At 40.6% G+C, this 26,990-nt stretch overlaps 1 protein-coding gene across 1 annotated transcript; it reads right to left on the reverse strand.

Annotated features, from left to right (window-relative positions):
- On the reverse strand, nt 1-22,673 carry PDCD2L (programmed cell death 2 like). The gene is made up of 7 exons (XM_060083996.1): nt 22,525-22,673; nt 22,245-22,411; nt 22,029-22,089; nt 20,375-20,748; nt 19,071-19,181; nt 14,927-15,075; nt 1-451 (listed from the first exon to the last, which is right to left on the reverse strand). Exons 1-7 carry the CDS (start codon nt 22,630-22,632, stop codon nt 321-323), a joined length of 1,101 nt encoding a protein of 366 aa, XP_059939979.1. The 5' UTR covers nt 22,633-22,673; the 3' UTR covers nt 1-320.
- Nucleotides 22,674-26,990: the final 4,317 nt, after the last annotated feature.

Genomic DNA, 26,990 nt, shown 5'->3' on the forward strand with positions numbered 1-26,990 from the left:
TTTAAACATTAAAATTTGCTTTAATTTATATAAACAAAAGGAAAGGGCTTCCCAGGTGGCACAGTGGTTAAGAATCCGCCCTGGTCCAGGAAGATCCCAGATGCTGCAGAGCAACTAAGCCCATGGGCCACAACTACTGAGCCTGTGCTCTAGAGCCCGTGCTCCGCAGCAAGAGAAGCCACCGCAATGAGAAGCCCACGCACTGCAATGAAGAGTAGCCCCCGCTCTCCGCAACTAGAGAAAGCCCACGTGCAGCAACAAAGACCTAACGCAGCCAAAAATGAAAAAAAAACAAACAAAAAAACACAAAAGGAAATGCACTACTTAAATAATAATTCATCTGGGTCCTCTTGGATAATACAAAATTCTTCCACGGGAGTCTGATGATTTTGAGGCCAGCAACTCTTCTCACATGTGTATATTAGAATGGTTCCGAATTCCACAGAAAGACCTGAAAAGTACAACATATTCAGGATTCCAGCAAAGAGAAAACTTATGAGATACACTCAGTATTAACAGTTTGCCCTGTTTGGGGAAAGCATCTTAGGAGCTTGTGTAGAAATCAGCGATTTTTAGAACATGGCTGCTGTCATCTGACGATGCTGGCCTTCAGCTGCAACATTTCCAGCCTCCAGCCAACCCTGCTCACTTCAGACTGGTCCCCACAATCTGAATTGGTTCTGGCAAGTCCATCCTGTTATTAAAGGCAGTGGTTTTTGTATACTGACAGACTCCCTTGGTTTGTCTCACATCTGAAGTCAAGGGAGATTCTGTCAGCAACCAAAGACCTCTGTTCAGTCCTGAATAGCAGGTTTTTCTTCCAATTCCAGGGCTTGTTCCTGTACTTGGTGCTCCTAAGTGTATAGTCATACCACCCCTTCGACTGTCTAGTTGGTGAATATATTGTGCAGTGTTAAATACATCGCACCCTCAAAGCTGTTTGCCCATTTTGTCTTTATTTCAAAAATCTGAACAAATGGCTAGCATATACTTGAACTCTTGGTGAAATTTAAATGTTAATAAAATAGTATACCCATCAAAAAAAAAATTCAAAGTTTGCTTAGTGGATAGAGCCAAGACTCTGGAACAAGATTGCTTGAGTTTAGAGTTTAGAGCTTGAGTTCTACCACCCTGAGCAAGTGATTTCACCTCTATGTTATAATGACTATATTTATCATGATGATAAGATTGCTGTAAGGAGGAGTAAATAAGCCAATACATGTAAGATACTTAGAACAGAGCCGGGCACATCTTAAGTCTTAACTGTTAAACAAAGAGGTTAAGCAATTAGAAGATAATACAAAGGAAGGAAAAAGATGGCTCAATATCAGGATAATTGGCGTTGCCACAGGGAGTAATTCTACCTTACACACTGAAAAAATAATTACTTAAAGCAAAAACAGTGCTCACTAGTTTTCAGTCACAATACAGTTTCAGTATTCTTACAAAAAGTGACTGCTGATTGCAAAAAACCCACAGATTTATCAGTAAAATATACTATTTTTTTAAAAAATGTTTATTTATTTATTTGGCTGCATCAGGTCTTAGTTGCGGCATGTGAGATCTTTAGTTGTGGCATGCGAACTCTTAGATGTGGCATGTGGGATCTATTTCCCTGACCAGGGACCGAACCCAGGCCCCCTGCATTGGGAGCACAGAGTCCCAGCCACTGGACCACCAGGGAAGTCTCAGTAAAATATACTTTGAAAATAAACAAAAAGTCTCAATTAGTCTTCATTACAAATGCCTAGACTATCTGACATTGAAGATCATTTTAAAATATGTTACACTGGGGCTTCCCTGGTGGCGCAGTGGTTGAGAGTCTGCCTGCCAACGCAGGGGACACGGGTTCGTGCCCCGGTCTGGGAAGATCCCACATGCCGCGGAGCGGCTGGGCCCGTGAGCCATGGCCGCTGAGCCTGTGCTCCGCAATGGGAGAGGCCACAACGGTGAGAGGCCCGCGTACCACAAAAACAAACAAACAAACAAAAAAATATGTCACACTGACAGAACACTACCTCCAAGAAAGGATACAGGCAAAAAGTAGAAAATAAATCCTAAGAATTTATAGAAGTTTATTGATGGATGGAGCCACGAAGAATGTCATCAAGAGAACATGAGCAACAAGAACTCCTGTTGAAATCAGAATAGGAAAACAGGAGTCAAAAGGAGGAGTTGGGCAACTGGTTTGCAGCAGCGAAAGAAAAATACCTTTTAAAAATGTAGACAGCAATAATGGAAAGAAAATCAAAGAAAAATACCTTTTAAAAATGTAGACAGCAATAATGGAAAGAAAATCAAAGTACAAAGAAAGGTCAAAATAGAGCTGATTTTGAAAAATTAATGTGAATTTGAGATAATTCCCAACTAGAATGAGCAACAGGCAGTTTTCAGAGGGCATTGAAGGCTGAAACTCAGTACTAGTAACCACCAGGAGAGGAAAGAAGGAGGTGTAAGGAATTAGATAGAATAAAATACCAAGTAGCTGAGTATTATACATGAGCCCAGAGACCTGCCACATTTGGGGGATGAGGGAGGGGGAGGAGAAAGACACAGTATATGGAGATCAAAACAGTCCCATTACACATCCAATGAAAAACATCAGAAACCACAAGAAACGGAAAAGACAGGTGAAACTTAATTACAGGTAGAAAAAGAGGCTTGAGAGAATCTCAATGAATGTAGAAGGAAAGGGAAAAGCATGCATTTGAGAGGAGAAAGCTGACCAAAGCAACTGGTGTTGCTTCCATAGAAAAGCTACAAATTCAATAGAAAAGATACTCAGAAATAAAAAGGAAGAAAAACTAAATATATGGGTCGGAAGACCTATCCTGTCCCACAATAAAAGGATTACAGAACAATGGGATGGCAAGACATATGTTGGTTCAGTGCCCGGACTTCATAAATGAAGAAAATTCTACGGGCATCCTAGCATAAAGTTAGTTACAAAGGTGGCAGCGGTGGGAGGGGTGGAATCAGTCCACCCTCAGACTTCTACAAAGCAACATTCAATGCCAAAACATACTTCGCGGTGAGACGCAGCCATGGGAGATGACAGGAGGTACCAGATAAAAGGACTGGCGGGGCTCTCACTGTTGACAGCATGGGCAATTACAAAGTTTTGAAGAAAGAAAGTGGGGCTTAAGAACTTTATACATAAGTTGTCCTTCAAATATAAAGGCAGACCAGCACACACATTCTAAAGTAAGAACAACACCTACGAGCCCTCTTTGAGGTTATTACTTGATAGATTCCAGCTAGGAGAGAACAGTCAAAATAAAGAATTCATAGGCTAAACAGCTGTGAGAATTATGGCTATAGAATACAGACTTATAAACCTTGATAAAGCAAAAATGATACTAAAATATTTGGAGATGGAGTAGGGTATACATTTCCTTATCTATTATAGTAAAGGAGCCAAATGCGTACTATTCAAAATTGAAATATGGAATTAATATAATTCTCTTAATTTCAGAGGATCTTTTTAGAAACTAGGGCCTCTTGAATAAAGAACCCATTACCTAGGAACTTCCCTGGTGGCACAGTGGTTAAGAATCTTCCTGCCAATGCAGGGGACACGGGTTCAAGCCCTGCTCTGGGAAGATCCCACAGGCCACGGAGCAACTAAGCCCGTGCACCACAACTACTGAGCCTACGCTCTGGAGCCCGCGAGCCACAACTACTGAAGCCCACGTGCCTAGAGCCCGTGCTCCGCAACAAGAGAAGCCACCGCAACAAGAAGCCCGGGCACCACAACGAAGAGTAGCCCCCGCTCGCCACAACTAGAGAAAGCCTGCACGCAGCAACGAAGACCCAACGCAGCCATTAAATAAATAAATAAATAATAAATTAATTAAAACGAAGTACATGGTAAGGATTTCCTGGATATGACAGCAAAACACAGGCAACAAAAGTAAAAACAGACAAATTGGACTATATCAAAATTAAAAACTTATGTGCATCACAGGACACAATCAGTGGAATGGGAGAAAATATTTGCAAATCATATCTGATAAGGAGTTAGCATCTAGAATATATAAGCAGCTCCTACAACTCAACAAAAATAAATAAATAAGCCAATTAAAAAATGGACAAAGGACTTGCACAGGCATTTACATAAAGTGATATGAAAATGACTAATAAGTCATGAACACGAAAAGATGCTCAACATCATTAATCATTAGGGAAATGCAAATCAAAACCATCACGTAGCACCTCACACCCATTAGGATGGCTACTATGAAAAACACAGAAAATACGTGTTGGTGAGGACATGGAAGAATTGGAACTCTTGTGCACGGTTGACTGGGAATATAAAATGGTGCAGCCACTATGGAAAACAGTATGGTGGTTCTTCGAAAAAATAAAATAAAATAGAATTACCATATGATCCAGCAATTCCACTTCTGGGTATATAACCAAAAGAAGTGAAAGCAGGATCTCAAAGAGATATTTGTATACCCATGTTTACTGCAGCATTATTCATAATAGCCAAGAGGTAGAAGCAAGTGTACATCAACGAACAAACAGATAAACAAAATCGGTATATACATATGATAGAATATTTATTCAGCCTTAAGAAGGAAGGAAATTCTGACACATGCTACCATGGATGAACCTTAAGGACATTATGCTAAGTGAAGTAAGGCAATAACAAAAGGGCAAATACTATAATTCTACTTATATGAAGTACCTACAGTAGTCAAATTCATAGAAATAGAAAGTAGAATGGTGGTTACCAGGGGTTGTGGGGAGTTATTTGATGGGTACAGAGCTTCAGATTTGAAAGATGAAAAAGTTATGGAGATCCGTGTCACAACAATGTAAGTAAACTTAACATTGCACAGAGTAATGATTTAAATATTTTACAAAGCCATCTCCTAGAAAAACAACTAGGAGATAGACTTTTTGACTTAGAATTTTAAAAAGAAAAGAAAAAAAACAACAATAAAGACTGAGAGAAACCCATACATTTTTGAACTGTGAAAACCTAACACAAAAGTAGTTAAAAAAAAAAAAAGAGGAGGATGTGTAACAAACAAGGAAGAGGTAGAATAAATACCTCAGCAAGAAAAATATGAAGATCTCAAAAAGTTAAGGGCTCACAGGATTGGTGTCAATAACATTAATTTGTAGAAATACTGGTTAAAAAAACATATGCAACTACATATTATCAATACATAAAAGGGCAAAATAAAACTAACGTTTTTTCCTAAAGAATGAATGTTCATTATTTAAGTTGGCTTAATTACCTCATTGGGACTTCCCTCGTGGTCCAGTGGTTAAGAAACCACCTTCCAATGCAGGGGATGCCAGTTCGATCCCTGGTCGGGGAACTAAGATCCCACATGCTGCAGGGCAACTAAGCCCATGCACCATAACTTCTGAGCCCACGTGCCACAAGAGAGAAGCCCATGCACCGCAACAAAGATCCCAAGTGCGGCAACTAACACTCGACGCAGCCAAAAAATAAATATTTTTTAAAAATTGTTTTTCTCCATTAAACCTAATTGTTATAATTATCACTTTGCTGTCATAATTGTTGTCCCTGCCATCCTTATAAGGATCACCAAAGGCATTATGAGTTTGTGCAGCTGCTTACACAGTGTTTTTCTTAATTAAAATATGATTCACATGCCATAAAATTTACCATTTTAAAGCTACAGTTCATTGGTTTTTAGCATATTCACATAGTTATACAAACATCTCCACTATCAGATTCCAGAACATTTTCATCACCCCAAAAAGACACCCCAGGCCCATACCCGTTAGCAGTCACTCCCCATTCTCTCCTGCCTCCAGGTACAAGCAACCACTAATCTTCTGTTTCAATGGATTTGCCTATCATGGACATTTCATATAAATGGAATCATATAATTTGTAGTCTTTTGTGTCTGGCTTCTTTCACTTAGCATAATGTTTTCAAGGCACAACTATTTGTAGCACGTTTATCATGTAGTACTTCCTTTCTTTTCATGGCAGAATAATACTCACTGGAGATACCACATTTTGTTTGTACACTGATTTGTTGATGAACATTTCAGTTACTTCCACTTTTTGGGTATTCTGAATAATGTTGATACGAGCATTTGTGTACAGGTTTTTGGTGTACGTATGTTTTCAATTCTTTTGGGTGGAATTGCTAGGTTATGACATTTTTAACAATAATATTTGCAAAACTTTTCCAAAATTTTGTACCAGATGCTGCAAAAGATGCTGGGATATCAACAACCTCCTATGTGGCTGATGGCAACAGAAACTGGTAGATACCTACCATGCAACAATTTGCTAACATGACTTAAATAATACTTGTATACACAGCTATTAAAAAGAACTCAAAGGGACTTCCCTGATGGCACAGTGGTTAAGAATCTGCCTGCCAATGCAGGGTTCATGGGTTCAAGCCCTACTCTGGGAAGATCCCACATGCCACGGAGCAACTAAGCCCATGCGCCACAACTACTGAGCCTGCGCTATACAGCCCATGAGCCATAACTTCTGAGCACACATGCCACAGCTACCGAGGCCTGTGCGCCTAGAGCCCATGCTCCACAACAAAAGAAGCCACCTCAATGAGAAGCCCGCACACCACAACGAAGAGTAGCCCCCACTCGCCACAACTAGAGAAAGTCCAAGCACAGCAACGAAGACCCAACGCGGCCAAAAATAAATAATTAAATAAATTTGTTAAAAAAAAAAAAAAAGAACGCAAAAAAATAGGATTAGACAGGCACTTCTTCAACCTGATGAGAGCATTTACAAAAAACCTACAGTTAACAAAAAAAACCTACAGTTAAGCTACCTAACGATTAAAGACTGACTGCTTTACTCCTATGATCAGAAATACGACAAGGATGTCTGCTCTCATATTTACATTCAACACTGTACTGAGGTTCTAGTCAGTGCAGTAGACAAAAAAAAAAAAAAAAAAAAAAGAAGAAAAGAAAAGAAAAAGAAATAAAAAGACAGCCAGCTAAGGAAAGGAAGAAGTTAACTGTCTTCATCCCCAAACGACAAGATTGTCTATGTTCAAAACCTGATGTAATCAACAAAATAATCAATAGAACAGTTGCAGGGCACAAGATCAGTATACAAAAATCAATTGTGGGGCTTCCCTGGTGGCGCAGTGGTTGAGAGCCCGCCTGCCGATGCAGGGGACGTGGGTTCGTGCCCCAGTCCGGGAGGATCCCACATGCCGCGGAGCGGCTGGGCCTATGAGCCATGGCCGCTGAGCCTGCACGTCCGGAGCCTATGCTCCGCAACGGGAGAGGCCACAGCGGTGAGAGGCCCGCGTACCACAAAAGAAAAAAAAAAATCAATTGTGGAAATAATGTCAAGGAACATGGCAGAGTAGGAAGCTCTAGGAATCTGATCTTCCACTAAAGCAGCTACTGAGCTGGAAGAACTATCTGAAACTATCTATTTTGGAACTCTGGAGTCTAGTGAAACACTTCATCATCTAGTAAGAGCTCAATTAAGACACTAGTAAGTTTTAGAGATTTTCCTTCTTTCATTTAGCAACTAGCTCCAACACCACATCCAAGAAGCTCAACAAACTTCAAGCAGCAAAAACTCAGAGATCCACACCAGACACAGGGTAGTCAAATGTTAACGTGACAAACTGTTAAAACTCAAAGACAAAAGGGTAACTTTGAAAGCAGCAAGACAGAAGTAACTAGTTGCATACAAGATAGCCTCAATAAGATTTAACAGTTGATTTCTCAGAAACCATGAAAGCCAGGAGGCAATAGGATGACACATTTCATCCTGAAAGACTGTAAATAAAGAATTATGTATCTGTCAAAACTATCTTCCAAAATTGAAGGAGAATTAAGATATTACCAGATTTTCTTTTTTTTTTTTTTTAAGCTGAGGGAGTTCATAACAGTAGATTTGCCCTGTAAGAAATGCTAAGATAAGATAAGAATCCGCCTGCCAATGCAGGGGACACAGGTTCAAGCCCTGGTCCGGGAAGATCCCACGCCCACGAACCACAATGAAGAGCAGCCCCCACTCACCGCAACTAGAGAAAGCCCGTGCACAGCAACGAAGACCCAACACAGCCAAAGAGAAATAAAATAAATAAATTTATAAAGAAAAGCCAAGGACTAGAGGATATAACTAGTAAATGTTACAAAACATTTAAAGAAGAATAAACACCAATCCTTCTTTAAGCCTCCCAAAAAACTGAATAGAAGGGACTACTTACTCATTCTCTGAGGCTAGTATTATCCTAATACCAAAGCCAGACAGAGATATTAAAAGAAAACTACAAACCAATATCCCTTATACGGATGCAAAAATCCTCAACAAAATACTAGCAAACCAAATCCAGGAGCTTATAAAAAGGTTTATATGCTATGATACGATGGGACTTATCCCAAGAATGGAAAGATGTTTAAACATACCAAAATCAATATAATATACCACATGAACAGAATCCACAGAATTACCATGATCATCTCAATTGATGCAGAAAAAAAGCATCTGACAAAATTCAGTACTCTGTAGTGATAAAAATCACTCAATAAACTAGGAATAGAAGGTAAATTCCTCAATCTGAAAAAGGCCATACATATGAAAAACTCACAGCTAACTTAATACTCAATGGTGAAAAACGAAAAGCTATTCCCCTAAGACCAGGAACAAGTAAAAGATGCCTACTTTTGTAACTTCTATTCAATACAGAAGTTCTATATAGAGCGATTGGACAAGAAAAATAAAAGGCATACAAATCAGAAAGAAGGAAGTAAAATTATCTCTATTGGGGACTTCCCAGGTGGTCCAGTGGGTAAGACTCCGTGCTCCTAATGCAGGAGGCCTGGGTTCGATCCCTGGTCGGGGAACTAGATTCCACATGCATGCCACAACTAAGAGTTCACATGCCACAACTAAAAAGCCCGCATGCTGCAACTAAGAAGCCCGCATGCCGCAACTAAAAATCCCACATGTCACAACAAAGATCCTGTGTGCTGCAACTAAGACCCAGCACAGCCAAAATAAATAAATATTTTAAAAATAAAAAAATAAAATTATTTCTCTTGCAGATGATCTGATCTTTTTTCCAAGAATGCTTGTTTTTTTAAATTTATTTCTTTTTAATTTATTTAATTAATTTATTTTTTATTTTTGGCTGCATTGGGTCTTTGTTGCTGTGTGTGGGCTTTCTCTAGTTGCAGTGAGCAGGGGCTACTTGTTTTTCTTTCTTTTTTTTAAATTTAATTTTTAATTTTTTTGGCTGCATTGGGTCTTCATCACTGCACGTGGGCTTTCTCTAGTTGCGGCAAGCAGGGGCTACCCTTCATTGCAGTGCGCGGTCTTCTCATTGCAGTGGCTTCTCTTGTTGCAGAGCACGGGCTCTAGGCACACGGGCTTCAGCAGCTGAAGCACGCAGGCTTCAGTAGTTGTGGCACACGGACTCTAGAGTGCAGGCTCAGTAGTTGTGGCACGCGGGCTCAGTAGTTGTGGCTCACGGGCTCCAGAGCGCAGGCTCAGTAGTTGTGGTGCATGGGCTTAGTTACTCCGCAGCATGTGGGATCTTCCCAGACCACAGATTGAACCCGTGTCCTCTGTGTTGACAGGCGGATTCTTAACCACTGCACCACCAGGGAAATCTGACAGGGGGCTACTCTTCATTGCAGTGCATGGGCTTCTCATTGAGGTGGCTTTTCTTGTTGCAGAGCACGGGCTCTGGGCACGCAGGCTTCAGTAGTTGCAGCATGTGGGCCCTACAGTGCGCGGGCTTCAGCAGTTGTGGCACATGGGCTTCAGTAGTTGTGTCACGCAGGCTCTAGCGTGCAGGCTCAGTAGTTGTGGCACACAGGCTTAGTTACTCCACAGCATGTGGGATCTTCCAGGACCAGGGCTCGAACCCGTGTCCCCTGCATTGGCAGGTGGATTCTTAACCACTGCGCCACCAGGGAAATCCCAAGAATGCTTGTTTTTATTTTGTCTTTGTCTCCATGCTTACATTTCCACACTAACAGATCAAAATCAAATTATCTGCAACTCAAATATTCATATTAGAATAATTATAACAGAATTTCTGACCACAAAGATTCAGTGTTTCATCTTGATTTTTCTAATCAGAATTGTTTAAAAAATACCTAGAACTCACCAGTTCCTAGGATAATTACCAGAAAGTGGCAAAATTTTTTTTTTTTGGCTGCACCCCACAGCATGCAGAACTTCCCCAATGAGGGATCAAACCCTTGCCCTTAAGCAGGGAGTCTTAACCACTGGACCACCAGGGACGCCCCCGAAACTGACAAATTTAAAGAAACAAAAATAGTAGACAATCCTGCAAGTGATTTTAGTTGTTGCTATATTTTGTCCCAGGAACAAGTCACCTCTTAGAAAAACTACTCCAAGATCAAAGCCTGAAATGATTTTCAGTGTAGTAAAAACTACATGTTATTATAATGTCCATACACCTAATGATGTAGGTAAAGATAAAAAGTGATCTCTTCTTATGTGTTTAAAGCGATTCAAAAGAAAAATATAAAGGTCCTAAGAAATCAGGTTAGATCTGAAATAGAGTAGGGAATACAAAAAGCAAACAATTTTCCTTGTTTCTGATTGAAAAAGAGAAGTAGGCCATGGTAAACAAATATGTCACATGACAAGGTCTGTTCATGTTAAGAACACTTCCACAACCACAGAAGAAAAGTTTACCGATTGTTGAAATAAAAGAGAAAATGGGTATGACGTACCTTAGGTAATTACTGGTAAACTGGAAAAAGATAATGCTGACACAAAAACGCCCTCATTGCAGATATCATACATGAGTGACTGTGGCAGTTGTGCAAAGAGATAGAAGCCGTTATCCCTCAACTGTGTATGATTATGCCAAACATGTGCCTTGGTCAACTAATCATCTTAAGGGGCAGAATTTCTGCTTCTAAAATGAAACCACGCTAACCTTTTAAAATATTGTACAATGAATAAACATGTTTTGTGAATCCGATGAGTAGATGGAATATTTTCGTGTCTGTTCTAAAAGTACTTTAGATGCACCTACGAATACTCAATGGTCATAAAGATCAAATGTAATCAGCCACCGTTCCATGTAAAATCATTACATTTAGCAAATACTAATATGTGTGTGTGTATATATATAAAATATATATTAGTAAATAGAGATGATCTGATCTTATATGTAGAAAATCCTAAAGAACCCACACCAAAAAATTTGGTTTTGAACACTTGTCTCTGTTGTTTTTATATTATCCTTTAAGATCTCTGCTCTAGCCTTTATTCCTTCCTGTCTTCTGTGAGCTTTGGTTGGTTGGTCTTCTTTTTCTAGTTCCTTAAACAGTAAACAGTTAGGTCATTGATTTGAGATTTTTCTTTGTTTTCAATGTATGTGTTTACAGCTCTAAAAATGACCCAGCAATGCCATTCCTAGGATATACCCAAAAGAACTAAAAACAGGGAGTCAAACAGATATTTGTATACCAATGTTCACAGCAGCATTACTCATAATAGCTAAAGGATGGGAACCCATCAAGTTAAAGAATGAAAAAAATTTGTATATACATACAATGAACTATAAAAAGGAAGGTAATTTTGATACATGCTACAACATGGACAAACCCTGAAAACATTATGCTAAGTGAAATAAGCCAGACACAAAAGGACAAATGTTGTATGATTCCACTTATATGAGGTATCTGGAATAGGTAAATTCACAGAGACAGAAAGAGATAGAATAGAGGTTACCAGCAACTAGGGGAAGAGAAAATGGGGGCATTAATTCCTTTCTGGGAGTGGGGGAGTAGTTAATTCTTAATGGGTACAGATTTTCTGTTTGGGATAACAAAGAAGTTTTGGAAACAGATAGTGGTGATGTTTACATAACAGTGTGAATATACTTAATGCCACTAAACTATACACTTAAAGAAATGGCTAAAATGGTAAATTTTTATTTTTAACATCTTTATTGGAGTATAATCACTTTACAATGGTGTGTTAGTTTCTGCTTTATAACAAACTGAATCAGCTATACATATACATATATCCCCATATCTCTTCCCTCTTGGGTCTCCCTCCCTCCCACTTTCCCTATCCCACCCCTCTAGGTGGTCACAAAGCACCGAGCTGATCTCCCTGTGCTATGCGGCTGCTTCCCACTAGCTATCGATTTTACAGTTGGTAGTGTATATATGTCCATGCCACTCTTTCACTTTGTCCCAGCTTACCCTTCCCCCTCCCCATGTCCTCAAGTCCATTCTCCAGTAGGTCTGTGTCTTTATTGCCATCTTGCCCCTAGGTTCTTCATGACCATGAAATGGTAAATTTTAAGTATGTATATTTTACAACACATCTTTTAAAAAATCAATTATATTTAAATATACTAGCAGCAGACATCAGAAATTGAAATTTTTTAAATGCCATTTACAATAGCATAAAAAAGCATTTAAGACAAAACTGAAAAAAGATGTGCAAGACTATACATTGAAAAGTATAAGACCCTGCTGCAAGAAATTAAAGAGAATCTAAATAAATGGAGAGACATACTATGTACATGAATTGGAAGACTCAACGTTAAGATATCAATTCTCCCCGCAATGATCCAGAGAATCAATGCAATCCCAATCAAAACCCCAGAATGCCTTTTACTTTTTAAAGAAATTGACAAGCTGATTCTTAAAAACACAGAAATGCAAAGGACTTGGAAGAGTCAAAATATCTTTGAAAAGGAAGAATAAAGCTGCAAGATTGACACTACCAGATTACAAATCCTACAAAGCTACAGTAGTCAAGACAGTGTGGCAGCAGCGTCAAAACAGAAAAACAGATGAACGGAACAGAATGCAGAATAGAGAGGACACAAATACATTAACACATGTATGGACAACCAATCTTCAACAAAGGTAAAACATAATTCAGCAGAGAAAGAATATCCTTATCAATAAACGGTGCTGAAACAACTGGATATTCACATGGAAAAGAATGAAGTGGATCCATACCTCACACCATATGTACAAGTTAACTCAAAATGGACATAAATCTAAATGTAAAACATAAAACTAGGAAAAAACTAGTGTCCTTGGGCTAGGCAATTACTTCTTAGACAAGACATTAAAAACATGATCCATACAAGACAAAATTAATCAACTGTCCTTCAAAATTAAAAACTGTTTTTTGAAAGGACACTGCTTAGAGAATAAAAAGACAAGTCAGTTTATTCTGACTGGGGGGAGAAAAAGGAATTGTTTTCAAGTGGAGAAACCTGAAACACCAGGTGATCAAGGCTAACATCAACAGTCAATGTATAAAGATGCACCCTTGATATCATGTGTGACATGAAGAAAATGGCACTTTACCCCTGTGATTTTCCTCTCAATAACCCATAATCTCATTCTGATTATAAGAAAAAAAATCAGACAAATTCCAATATAGGGGCATCTTACAAAGTAAGTGACCAGTACTCCCCAAAATTGTCAAGGTCTTCAAAAACGAGGAAGTCTAAAAATCCATCACAGGCAAGAGACACAACAACTAAATGCACTGTGGTATCCAGGACAGGCTCTTGGATATCAGGTAAAAATTAAGGAAATCTAAATAAACTACGGATTTTAGTTAATAATGTATTAATACTGCTTCATTAATTGTAACAAAAGTACCATATTAATGTAAAATGTTAATAAAGGGGAAATTGGGTGTGAGGTATATGGGAACTCTATGTACTATTTCTTAATTTTTCTGTAAATTGAAAGCTTCTAAAGAATAAAGTCCATACCAAAAGAAACAGAAATAAAAAAAGGCAAGCCACAGACTTGGAGAAAATATTTATAAATTATATACTAAAGGACTTGTATCCAGAATAGATACAAAACTCTCAAAATTCAATAATAAGAAGACAAACAAGGGCCTCCCTGGTGGCGCAGTGGTTAAGAGTCCGCCTGCCGATGCAGGGGATACGGGTTCGTGCCCCGGTCTGGGAGGATCCCATATGCCGCGGAGCGGCTGGGCCCGTGAGCCATGGCCGCTGGGCCTGTGCATCCGGAGCCTGTGCTCCGCAACGGGAGAGGCCACAACAGTGAGAGGCCCGCATACCGCAAAAAGAAAAAAAAAAAAAGAAGACAAACTATCCAATTTTTAAAAAGAGAAAATGATTAGAACAGATACTTCACCAAAGAAAACATACAGTGGTAAATAAACACATGAAAAGATGCTCAAAATCATTAGTTGTTAGAGAAATGCAAATTAAAACAATGTGACATCACTACACATCTGTTGAGACTGGCTAAAATGAAAAAGACAGACCATATCAAGTGTTGCCAAGGATGTGCAACTCTCATGTATTGCTGGTTGGGATATAAGTGGCACAACCTCTTTGGAAAACAGTTTGGCAATGTCTTAAAAAGTTAAACACACACCTACCATATAATTCAACCATTTTTCTCCTAGATACTTACCGAAAAGCCTGTCCATATAAAGACTTGTACACAAATGTTGATAGTAACTTTATTTATAATAGCCCCAAATGGAAGCAACACGTTTCCTTAAAATAATTCTAATTTAGCTGTGGGGCAACTAAGCCCGCACGCCACAACTACTGAGCTCACGCACCTCAACAAGAGAGCCCACATGCCACAAACTACAGAGCCCACATGCTCTGGACCCCGCGTTCCACAACTAGAGAGAGAAAACCCGCATGCCAAGCTAGAGAGAAGCCCACATGCCTCAACGAAGATCCTGCATGCCGCAACTAAGACCTGATGCAGCCAAAAAAAAATAAAGAAAATTTTAAAATAAAATAAATATTTAAAAAATAATAATAATTCTAATTTCCCAAATTTTTTGTAATATGCTTACATTTTATAAGGAAACAAAAATGAAACAATAGTCTTTCATTTTTAAAATAATTCCAAATTAGTGCTAGAAACCCACAAACTCAAATAAATAAACGGCTTATTACCTAAATTAGCACTTCTGAGCATGCTGACCAGCGCTGGCATAAGCTGAAACTCAAATATCCTTCGGATTCCACAGTGACTGCAGGCTGGGAGCTCAGTGACTTCTGATGTAGGACAGGTCAAAAAAAGTGGTTCTCCACTCCAGGAATACCTAGAGCAAGGAAATAAAGAACCGTGAATCAGGGCCACGTACAAGTCACATTCCAACATCTAAGACCACGCTTTGCAAATTTTGTTTCTTTCTTGGAGAGTATCCGGAGCAAAACCAGAGAGTAAAGAAAATCCAAAGGCCCAGAAAACTAGCTGCAAGGTTGTATATCATAGCAAGATATCTGAATTCTTATCAATGGTTACCAAGTCTAGATGAAGGCACTAAAGCTAATGTTGAACTGAATCTAACTAAAACTGCAACAAAGCCCAGACTCAGCTCAACTGCAGATTAAGAAGACTCAGCCCCCCACAGTACTGGCCTTACAGAAGAAGGGGCATATACCCCTAAGGAATAAATATTAACTTCAGTATCTACTGTTCTTTAACATACAATTTCCAGTAAACAATTTTTTTAAGTTACTAGATATTCAAAGAAGCAGAAAAAATTGACCCATGAAGAAAGTGAATACCAGGAGATCAACAGCCAAAATGACGGAATTATCAGACAGACTTTATTTTTTTAATCGAAGTATAGTTGATTTACAAAGTTGTGTTTAACTGCTGCTGTACAGCATAGTGACTCAGTTATACATATATATATATATATATATTCTTTTTCATATTCTTTTCCATTATGGTTTATCACAGGATACGGAATATAGTTCCCTGTGCTATACAGTAAGACCTTAATCGAAAATACTTTTAAAACCACCACCAGGTTAGGTCTCTCACTTCAATCACTCTTGTACTTTAATATTTGCAGATTCAGTTCTTATTTCATTTTGGGGAAAATTTCCTATTTCATCTTTGAGTATTGTTTTTCATCCATTTGTTGAGTTCTCTATTTTGGACACCAATTATCCTTATAGTAGTTATATTTATCAACCTTCCATAGATATCACCTTCTCTCTAATTGCTTTGTATTTTTCTTCTGCATTCACTAGATTTTCACAACTCTTTTCACCACGTCAATACTTCGATTTTCAGCCAAGTCTATTATTTCTAAATTTATTCAATATGTAATGTGTGGCTTGGTTTCTTTAGCAACTCAATTTCCCTTGGCATCTCATAGTTACTTCATTTTCTCAACTTTGAGCTCTTGGGTTTTACTGAATGTATTTTCTTACAAAGTTCTTCTATATCTTGAAAACTCTGCTGGGAATTATGTGTTCTCAGATTATGTTTTCTTCCAGATATGGTTCTTGGCTCATTTTTGTTTGTACTATTCATTTCTTTAATTTTACTGTCGATAATATGATTACAGGAGCAGCATGCCACTTTTCATCTAGCTCATGCCTGAAGGGGGCAACTCTGTTTAGACCACCTGTTTTCTCCAAAACGGTGTGTGGGCTTTCTTACTGATTTTCTGTCTATCTCATATCAGAGGTCTGCTCCTTTCCCCTTCTCCAAGCATATTTTTCATTTCTTCTACTTTTCTGTAGGTGAAGTGGGGTGGGGATATGGTTCTGTAAGACTAGATGCAATCTACTAGAATACCTGGGTTTCACTTTTACTTCTCAGATAGTGTAAAATGTCTTACATGTTGGGAGATCCCATTTTAATGGGGAAGAAATTGTCCTTGACCTCTTTATCATTACTGTAACTAGTCAACAACTTTTGCTTCTGAGAGGCAATTCCTAATTCCCTGCATCATCACCCCACCACACCCAGTTCTCTGGCCAACAGCGCTACAGCAGAAGATACAGATTCTTTTCCTATTTGCTTCTTTCCAGATTCAAGATTATTACTGCAATTCTCAGGATTTTGTGGGCTAATCAGGGTATTTTGAAGAGGTGAAAGAAGAAGGTTGTATGGTTAGAACTCACACTAAACCATTCCAGAAATTTCTCTACCTTCCTCTGTGAAAAGTAAATTAATTACAAAAATAAATATTTAAATACATGTGAGGTACCCAGAACTGTATTAGACATTTAGTGATATTATATCCTGAGCTGCCACTCTGAATTTTATGGTATTAAATTCCTTTCCTTATTTCAATGCTGATGAAAGGAATTTTCTTTTTAATACTTGGTTTTTTTTCTATTTTATTTTGGGCTGACTTTTACCTTTTATATTCATCGTATCAGGTATTAGGGGAGAAAGACCATTTGATTTTACTCTGTCCACTTTAACTGGACCCATTTTTCAAAGTTTTCCCTATGTCATTATTTTTATATACTATAACCTGCTGGGTATGTCATTTCCTCTGAGGCTTCTCTGACATTCTACTTATAATAGCTATGTTTTATTTTCCTCATTTATCACTTGTGGAAATCATACAACACGTCTATTTATTTTTAACCTCCCTCACTAGAAAGCTAAAGCTATAAAAACACGGACTCTGTCATTTCCTGCTGTACCTGCAGCATCTAAAATAGACTCAACAAATATTTGCTGGATGAATGAATATGTTCACTGAATCCTTCCAAACATGCTGTAAAGTAGGTATTAGGCCCATTTTACAGAAGAGAAAATACAGGTAAAGTCATCTGCCCAAGGCCAAGTCTTCTAAGACCTAAACCAAGGTTCTTTCCAACCGTACCACATTTGAAAAGGTGCTGGCTCCACCAAATACCTACTATACATGGGCACTATGTTTTGCATGAGAGTTATATACTCTCCTTACCGCCAAAGAATTTACAGAAATTAGGTGATTCAGTAGACCCTTGTCCTAAGATGATGAAGAATTCATAAATATGCCAGTGCTATTGAGAGATCCTAGGGAATTCCCTGGCAGTCCAGTGGTTAGGACTCTGCACTTTCACTGCCGAGGGCCCGGGTTCAATCCCTGGTTGGGGAATTAAGATCCCACAAGCCACGCAGCACGGCCAATTAAAAAAAAAAAAAAAAAAGAGATCCTAACAGATCTCTGCTTCCCCAAAACATAGCATAGTGGATTTCAAACAACAGCCAGTATTTACGTATATTTTACAGAGTATTTGCCTCATCACCTCATTTAATTCTCATAGGAATCCTATGAAATAGGTAGTTGTATCATCATCCTCACATTAGAGATGAGGCACTGAGGATAAGAAAGGCTAAGTGACTCGCCCACGGACCCACAGGTAGAAATGGAAGACCTGGGCAATGAACTTCCAAGACCTATGATTCAATATCCTATGAGCACTTGTTACTTAATTACAAAGTATTATGTCTTCAATATATGAAATTTATAAAGTAGAACGCACAGGGGAAATAAAATCAAAACTATCATAACTAACAAAGATTTAGTTACAAAGATGGAAGTCAAACTGTTAAGGACACACTCTGTAGTTCAAGAAAAATCAAGACCCCACACCCCAGATAACAGCCTCCTAAACCCCCATCTCAAGAATAGCATCAACACTCACCCAATTTCACAAGCCAGAAGCTCAAAACCACTTCTGCTGCCTTCTTTTACTCTCATATCCAAGGGTCACCAAGAACTGCCATTATAAAAATATCCCAAAGGAACTTCCCTGGTGGTCCAGTGGGTAAGACTCCGCACTCCCAATGCAGGGGGCCCGGGTTCCATCCCTAGTCAGGGAACTAAGGTCCCACATGCATGCTACAACTAAGAGTCTGCATGCCACAACTAAGAAGCCTGCAAGCTGCAACTAAGAGTCCACATGCTGCAACTAAGAAGCCTGCATGCTGCATCTAAGAGCCCACATGCTGCAACTTAACATGCTGCAACAAAGATCCCGCGGGCCGCAACTAAGACCCAGCACAGCCTAAATAAATAAATAAATAAATATTTTTTAAAGAAAGAAAAGAGAAAAATTATAAATATTCTATGACCCCAATTATTTTTTTAAAAAAAATACACAAAACCTACTTACATGTGTGCATCCAAATGCATCAAAAATAAGTGAACTTAATAAACTAAAATCTCAGCTTCATGGTTTGAGGAATACTGTAGATTTTGGTTTTCTTGTTATACTTCCCTGTGTTTCCCAAACTAATACACATTACTTTTACAATCAAGAAAAACAATTTAAAAAAATGTGCCTTTACCTCAAAATCTGCTCCTGACAAGCAGCAATTCTCTTCATGAATTTGTAAAACATCTTATCTCCACTTTTAATTATGGTCTTCTCATATTTTTCATCACCATCACTAGAAAGACTAAAAAGAGAAGCAAAAAACACTTTTGCCTGTATATATCCAGAGTATTAAAGTATTTAGAAAAGTACACGATTTTTTTTTTTTTTTTTTTTTTTTTTTCTTTTTGCGGTATGTGGGCCTCTCACTGTTGTGGCCTCTCCCGTTGCGGAGCACAGGCTCCGGACGCGCAGGCCCAGCGGCCATGGCTCACGGGCCCAGCCGCTCCGCGGCATATGGGATCCCCCCAGACCGGGGCACGAACCCGTATCCCCTGCATCGGCAGGCGGACTCTCAACCACTTGCGCCACCAGGGAGGCCCAAAGTACACGATTTTTAAAAACTTTACCAAAGTAATATATGCACATAATGTAAATATCATATATTTACTACTTTATAATGAGTATCAGTAACCCCCCGCCACCCTTCTCTCAAGCCCTGCTTCCTAGCCATTTTCAACTCTGGATAATTATTTGCAATTTAAAAAGTCATTATGTCCACTGACTCTCTCCATTTCTTTCTCCATTATGGATTATTTTCAAACACCAACACTTCTTCACACACTCCAACAGTATTCTGAAAAAGCTTACAAATGATACAGCTCTGGTAAAGAACCAGATCAACTCTCCAAATATCCTATTGTAATTCTATTATAATAGCAAAGTGATTATTCTTACTTCTTTAGAGGGTTTTGGTTTATAAAGCCTTTCAAGACCTATTCTCTCACTTAACTCCAAAAACCATGTGAAGAGATACACCACCCAGATATCAGTATCACTCCCATTTTACAGGGGAGAATTGAGGCTCTGGGAGGGTCTCTGAGGTCCTAGGCCAGTTCTTGAGCCACAGCCAAGAGTCAATAAACAAATGGCATTTTTCTAAGTTACCTGTCTCTGTTATACATTTAAAAATAGAAAACTTAAAGAGACAGTAAACACATCTTGTGTAAATACTTGGTATTCCTAACTTCTGTTTGTTCACTTTCCTGAGGGTCCCTATAAACAGAACAAAGTGTTTTCAAGCTAACTCCAGGGTGGCTGGTAAGATCCCCTTGTCTGTCTCCCTTTCTCATCTGAGAGGCGTGAAGCAGAAAGTTCCTACACACACAAGTGCTGCCTGAAAAAGTTTCCCCAGATACGAGTGTAAAACCAAAGGGTACCTACTGTGGCAGCTTCCTGATCAAATCACCTCTCACGCTCAGCAGTACACACTCTCACCTTTGGGAAAGCAACTGTTCCACATCAATTCCCTCTCTCTGTTGATACTCCCTCAGAAGGCTCTGAGCATGATCTAGACTGACAAAGTCCCTGTAGTCATCCTCATCAACAACACAGATGTAGTAGGGCAGGAACTGCGGCAGCACGGAAGGCAAGGCGATCCCTTCCCCAGGAGGCACAGGAGGAGCAGCACCCGGGACAGTATCCTGCAGGCAGAGGTCTTGGAGCTGGGCAGTCCAGTCTCTGTCTTTGGCACGGCTGGAATCATTTCCAAAATCTGAGATAACCTGTGGTGGAGGCGCCTCCTCCCTGTCGTTTCCCCAGTCATCTGCACCATCACACCAATCCTCAGCTGTGAGGCCATCTTCCTGTTTCTGGAAAAATATCCAGTGAATGTGGTTCAAGCACACTCGGGTGATCTCACCTACTCCCTTGGCTTCCTGAGCCACCCATCCCTTCACTTTCCTGAGGGAGCCTTAACACCAGCACCCCCCGCCCTCCACTCTGGCACACTCTGATTCAACTTCCTGGACCTCGTTTACTCAAAAGCACGTTGGAGGTGACAAATATTGTGTTTCCTTTTCAGGGGCACCATGGCAAATGCCGTTCGGTGGTTTCTTCAACATCTCTTTCAGTTGTGCTTCATGTATTGCACATGGTAAGAAAGAACTACATTTCCCAGACTCCTAAGCACCTGGGGTCCTAGGTGTGATCAGGGGGTCTGTCTGTGTCTAGAGAGAGACACAAACTTGAGACAAAGTGAAGTGGAAGAAGGGGCCATGAAGCAAAAGGTAGCTGATCTGTAGTTGGAGACAGCAAGGCTCTGGAGTCAACAGTTCTGACCAGGGCAGCTTCCATTCACCGGAACGCATCTCAGTTTCCTGACTGCAAGAGAGGTTAGCAGCTCCTCGACAGGCCAGTTCTGAGGTGTGGTTCTGGAGGTCACTCCTGGAGTCATCTCCTCCAGGCTATCCAAATAAGTTAGTAAAAACCTAATTTTAAGTCTGTCTCAGCTTTAAAAAGTCAAAGTGCTTTTCTATTATCTGCAATTGAAGCCTGACAAATATAGGCAGACACCACCTTTTTATTCCCCGTATTGCTAGTACTGCGCTTGGCACACATTAAGAATTCAGTGTATATATAAAGCAGCCTTCACAGGCAAAGGGAAGCTGAATTTTGTTCTGCAGCTACCAACTTGCCTGATTTTTTAAATTTAATAAATTCGAGTTTTGTCGTATTAAATATGTTTGTTATATACACATATACTTATCACAGTAAGTATATTTACTATAAACACACACATATATAATGATGTGTATATACACACCCATACTTTTTCCCAAACAGAAAAATCAGTAAGCTATGTGCTTCCATGCCTTCAGTGCATAATTAAAACAACTAACAAGACGTTAAGGAAGTACCATTTTATGGTTCAAAAAAAAAGCAAATTGTGGTGTGATGAATTGGGAGATGGGGATTGACATGTATACACTGATGTGTATAAAATGGATGACTAATAAGAAAAAGTAATAAAAAATAAACATAAAAAAGCAAAAACCATTCCAAAGTACTTCAAAGAACATGGCTTAAAGTTTGTCTTAAACGAAATACCCTCAAATTACAGCAGATCATGTGATAGTCACAAGCGCTTTACCTGAGAGTCCTGCGTCTCTTTCTCTCGCATTTGCAGGCACTGGGAGCGGAACACCTTCCAACTTCATAGAAAAGAAAAACTGCGGTGAAGGGTCCATCGCCGACTGCCAGCCGACTGACCAGTCCCCTCCGGGTGCGCCGGGTGCTGGCCCCCCACCCCCGCTCCCGCCCACTCGGTATAAAGTCCAGTGGGCAGATCCGGGACTTCCCCGCCTACCTGCGCGCCCTGCCGCTAGCGCACCCCGGGCGGGGGCAAGCGAACACGTGCAGGAGCCGATGAAACGGGGAGCCTTCCAGCGGGCAGTACACCTGCACGACCAGGGCAAGCGGCTGCCTGCAAAGTTCACACACTGGCCTCGGCGCTGCCACGGCGGGCAGGGCGTCCTGAGGGCAAGGGAGGCACTCAGACCCTGACTCTTACCCGAGACCTCGCCCACTCCCTCACCCCGTAGCCCTCACCAGCACCCGCCGACCCCGGCTCCGGCGCCCCACCTCACCGGAACACCGCCCAGCTTGCTCGCGGTCCAGGCGCCCAGCCCCCTGGGGCAGCCGTGCACTGCAGTATCTCGAAGCCCGAGCAGCACCGGCTTCCGAAGGGCCGCCATAACGACGAGACGCCCACCTGAAGAGGCGAACTACGGCAGCCGAGAGGGTGCGCCTCTCTGTGCACGCGCACCGCCTACGCCTGAGAGACGGCCCCGCCCCCTTCAGACCGCTTCCGGGGTTACAGTTTGGAGCCCTGAGGCGAAAATCGCGGAGCGGCAAGGTTTTTTGGCTCGTGGTGCGCGCTGCTAAAGGAAGTTGGCACCCTATACTGTGAACTAGTCTTGCCAAAAAGTTTTATCTAAAATAAGTGGGATATGGGACTTCTCTGGCGGTTCAACGGTTAGGGCTACGCGCGTCCACTGCAGGGGCGCGGATTGGATCCCGGTTGAGGGAACTAAGATCCCGCATGCCATTCGGTGCGTGAAAAATAAATAAATAAATAAATAAAATAAGTTGGATAATAGCACTGTCGTTAACAAGCCCCTCCCCCAAAAAAGAAAAAAACAAAGTCCTAAATTTTTATTTTTTAAAATTATTTTTTAAATTTTTACTGGAGTATAGTTGACTTACAATGTTGTTAGTTTCAGGTGTACAGCAAAGTGAGTCAGTTATACATAGATCCACTCTTTTTTTTTTTTTAAGATGCTTTTCCCATATAGGCCATTATTGAGTAGGGCTCCCTGTGCTGTACAGTAGGTTCTTATCAGTTATCTATTTTATATATAGCAGTGTGTATATGTCATTCCCAGTCTCCCAATTTATCCCTTCCCCCCCCCCAAGAAAGCCCTAAATTTTTAGAGGACATATCGAAATGCCTGTAGATGAAATGATATATCTGGGATTTGCTACATGATGGGCGGGACTGTAGATGAAATAAAATGGGTTGATAATTGTTCAAATTTGGTGTCAGGCACAGGGTGGTCTCTTATGCTATTTGACTTTTATATGTTCGAAATTTTCGGTAATAAAGTTTTTTAAATGCCTGTGGCACACATAGGTGAATTTCAAAAACATCGTGCTAAGTGAAAGAAGCCAGACACAAAAGGCCACATTCTGGAAAAGGTGAACTTTTTGTAATCAAATGGATGGTTGCCAGGGTTTGGGTTTAGGGGTTTAGGGGGCAGAGGTTGACCACAAAAGGTGCCAGGAACTTGTTGGGGTGATGAAAATGCTGTATATCTCACTTGTGCTTGTTACATGACTGTATACATTTGTCAAAACTCAGAACTGTACACCAAAGGAAGATGAATTTTACTATATGTAAATTATACCTCAATAAACCGGACTTAAAAAAGCATGTTGCAGCAGCACTATTTCAGGCTTCATACCATGGTGTGTAAAAAAAGAAGAAAAAAGAAAAAGAAAGTGACTTCCCCTGTGGTCCAGTGGGTAAGACTCTGTGCTTCCAGTGCAGGAGGCCCGGGTTCAATCCCTGGTGGGGGAACTAGATCCCACATGCATGCTGCAACTAAAGAGTTCACATGCCACAACTAAGAAGTCTGAATGCCGCAACTAAGAAGGCCACATGCCACAACGAAGGTCCCACAGGCAGCAACTAAGACCTGGCACAGCCCAAATAAATAAATAGTTAAAAAAAAAAAAAAAGAGGACACAGGTGCCTCCTGATGTTTGGCTCCAGCCCCAGCGAGGACCTGGAGGTGAAACCAGTTTACTTTTGGTTTACCACTGCCAATCTGATGGCTTTAAAGGTGCTGTGAAGTCCAATCTTGCTGTTCACTTCAGGTCTAGCCAAAGAGGCTGGATGACTTGGTAGATACTTGTTATTTTAGCTGATGTTTCCCAGGATACATTTCTAAATTCTTGCAAGAAGAAACAAACTTCAAAATTCTTCTTGGGGACTTCCCTGGCAGTCCAGTGGTTAAGATGCCACGTTTCCACTGTAGGGGGCACCAGTGTGATCCCTGGTTAGGGAACTAATAAAATCCTGTATGCCCCGTGGTGCAGCCAAAAATTTTAAAAAAACAAATCTTATTCTTGCTAACACAGCAAGATTTCCTCTGACAGTTACTGAGCTCTCTCCAACGTGTCATCTGTTTACATCCTAATATAACCTATTACAGCCTCTTGATCAAGGTGTGATTGCAGCATGAAGCCTTATTACTTAAGAGGAATGTTCAAGATGTTAACTGCTGCCCCATTCTGGAATTTCAGAAGCAATTTAACGACAAATTTGACACTGACATTATCGTGGAGTCCTTGGAACAACGTAAGGAGTGCTTGCATGTGTGAGACTTGAAGTGTCTAACTTAATTCATGATTTTGTAGGGTTTGGACCTCCTGACAAACTCACACAAATCATCAAATTGTGATACAGTTTGTATTTGAGGAAGTACAGAATGAAGATGTTGAAAGCTGCTTCCGTCTCACCTGAAGGGCTGCTTGTGATGGTTAATTTTACGTGTCAACTTAACCGGGCTATGGGATGCCCAGATAGCTGGTAAAACATTTTTTCTAGGATTATCTGTGAGGGTGCTTCAGAAGAGAATAGCATTTAAATCAGTAAACTGAGTAAAGATCTGCCCTCAACAATGTGGGTGGGCATCGTCCAACCTGATGAGAGATTGAAGAGAAAAGGTGGAGAAAGGGTGAATTCTCTCTCTTCTTGAGCTGGGACATCCATCTTCTCCTGCCCTTGGACATCAGAGCTCCTGGCTCTCAAGCCTTTAGACTCTGGGCCTCCCACCAGTGGCCTCTTAGTTTTCAGGCCTTCAGACTCAAACTGAATTACAGCCCTGGCTTTCCTGAGTCTCCAGCTTGCAGACAGCATATCGTGGGATTTCTCAGCCTCCATAATGATGTGTGCCAGCTCCCATAATAAATCTCCTCATATATCTGTATAGAGATACACAGACATATCCTATTGGTTGTTCCTCTGCAGAACTCTAATATACTGCTCAAGACTTGCAACAACTGGCAGCCACAGGATAAGTGGAAGCTGTAAGTGATGACAGTGGCAGTGATGAGCAGAACAAGGGAGGGCCAAGGGACACATGGCCAACTGACATATGCCAGGTGCTCCCGCCTAAGGGAAGACATGAGACTTGGCAGCTGGCCAAGAGGAACTCAGTGGGCCCACTGCTAAAAGATCATTCATGTGAAGACAAGCTAGCCTGAGAGGGTCTGCCACCTAGAATTTTCCTCTCTACAGACTTGTGTGCTTGCTCTTTTGTAATAGAGGCAGTGCCTCTGATGGGAATATAGCTCACTTTTCATCAGCTGTATTAAGAAAGGAGGTGGGGGAATTCCCTGACAGTCCAGTGGTTAGGACTCCACGCTTCCACTACAGTGGGCACAGGTTTGATTCCTGGTCGGGGAACTGAGATCCCATATGCCGTGAGGCGCACCCCCCCCCAAAAAAAAAATAAGAAAGGAGGTGGGTCAGCAGGGGCTTCAACAGAGCTTGACTGTTGAAGAGCATCTTTCTATCACCTCTGCAAAAGTGGGAGAGAAGTGGGCATTCACTTTTGGAATTAAAAAAAAACAATTTCCACTTCACCAACAGGAAGATGAGGAGTGCTGACAATTTCTATTATTTATTTTAAGTGGACATTTGCACCTGTATGGTCACTTTCTACAGTCAGAGTATTCCTTTCTTTGAGCATTCATGGGTGCAGTTTGTCTTCTCTTTATAGGAATTAAAAATACAAGTCCTGACTTTTCCCTATTTTGAGGAAGGCATGTGACCAAGCTAGAGGACAACTCAGATGCAGGCAGCCCAGAAGATGGGGTGAAGGCCGCCTGATGACAGGGTTGAGGGCAGCAGGGCTTTGTGAAAGGGGCAGCAGTTTCCCAGTCCAGATCATTCTGTGTCATGGCCTAGGGTGCAGGTCTGGAAAGCTCAGCCTCTAGTCTGCCCATCAATTCTGCCCATCAACTCTGCCTATCAACTCTTTAAATAAAATTCCTTTTCTGCTAAATTGGCCAGAAATATTTAGTATCTTGAATAGAAGTACCTTAAATAGAAGATAAAAATATAGTTTCTTCAAAACTCCTTTTCTTCAACTGTCTATCTTATAAAAGGAAAGAACTACCCGAGCATCTGGCCAGGAGTTAGTGGTCACCCTTGATCTGAGCCAGGAATTCACCCAAAACAGACAAAATATCAATGTGGTTTTAAAAACTATCCAGTGAACAGAAGTATACAATCCCTCCAAAGCCACAGGGGTGAGGAGTGTAAGAAGATGTAGAAAAGATACGATTACAGAGGCCAAGTTGCCCTCGTGACTTGGATTATGCCCCACTCCACCTACTCTCTTCTCAAGGGACCGTCTTCCATTCTGAACCTGCTCACCAATTACAGCAAAGCCTCAGTCAAGGCAAACACTCCTCCTACTGGGTACCCTAACTCCTGCAGAGAGCCCCATCTCAGGACAAAGAAGAGGCTAAGCCTACAATC

The sequence above is a fragment of the Mesoplodon densirostris genome, chromosome 19 (assembly GCF_025265405.1).
Source record: "Mesoplodon densirostris isolate mMesDen1 chromosome 19, mMesDen1 primary haplotype, whole genome shotgun sequence".
Taxonomy (NCBI): domain Eukaryota; kingdom Metazoa; phylum Chordata; class Mammalia; order Artiodactyla; family Ziphiidae; genus Mesoplodon; species Mesoplodon densirostris.

What these genes read in the sequence shown, in the direction of transcription:
- PDCD2L (XM_060083996.1), bottom strand. Translation starts at nt 22,632, where the DNA reads ATGGCGGCCCTTCGGAAGCCGGTGCTGCTCGGGCTTCGAGATACTGCA. An exon ending in GCTAGCGGCAGGGCGCGCAG is followed by an intron (nt 22,090 to 22,244) that starts GTAGGCGGGGAA and finishes TTTTCTATGAAG; the next exon opens with TTGGAAGGTGTTCCGCTCCC. An exon ending in GAACAGTTGCTTTCCCAAAG is followed by an intron (nt 19,182 to 20,374) that starts GTGAGAGTGTGT and finishes TTCTCTTTTTAG; the next exon opens with TCTTTCTAGTGATGGTGATG.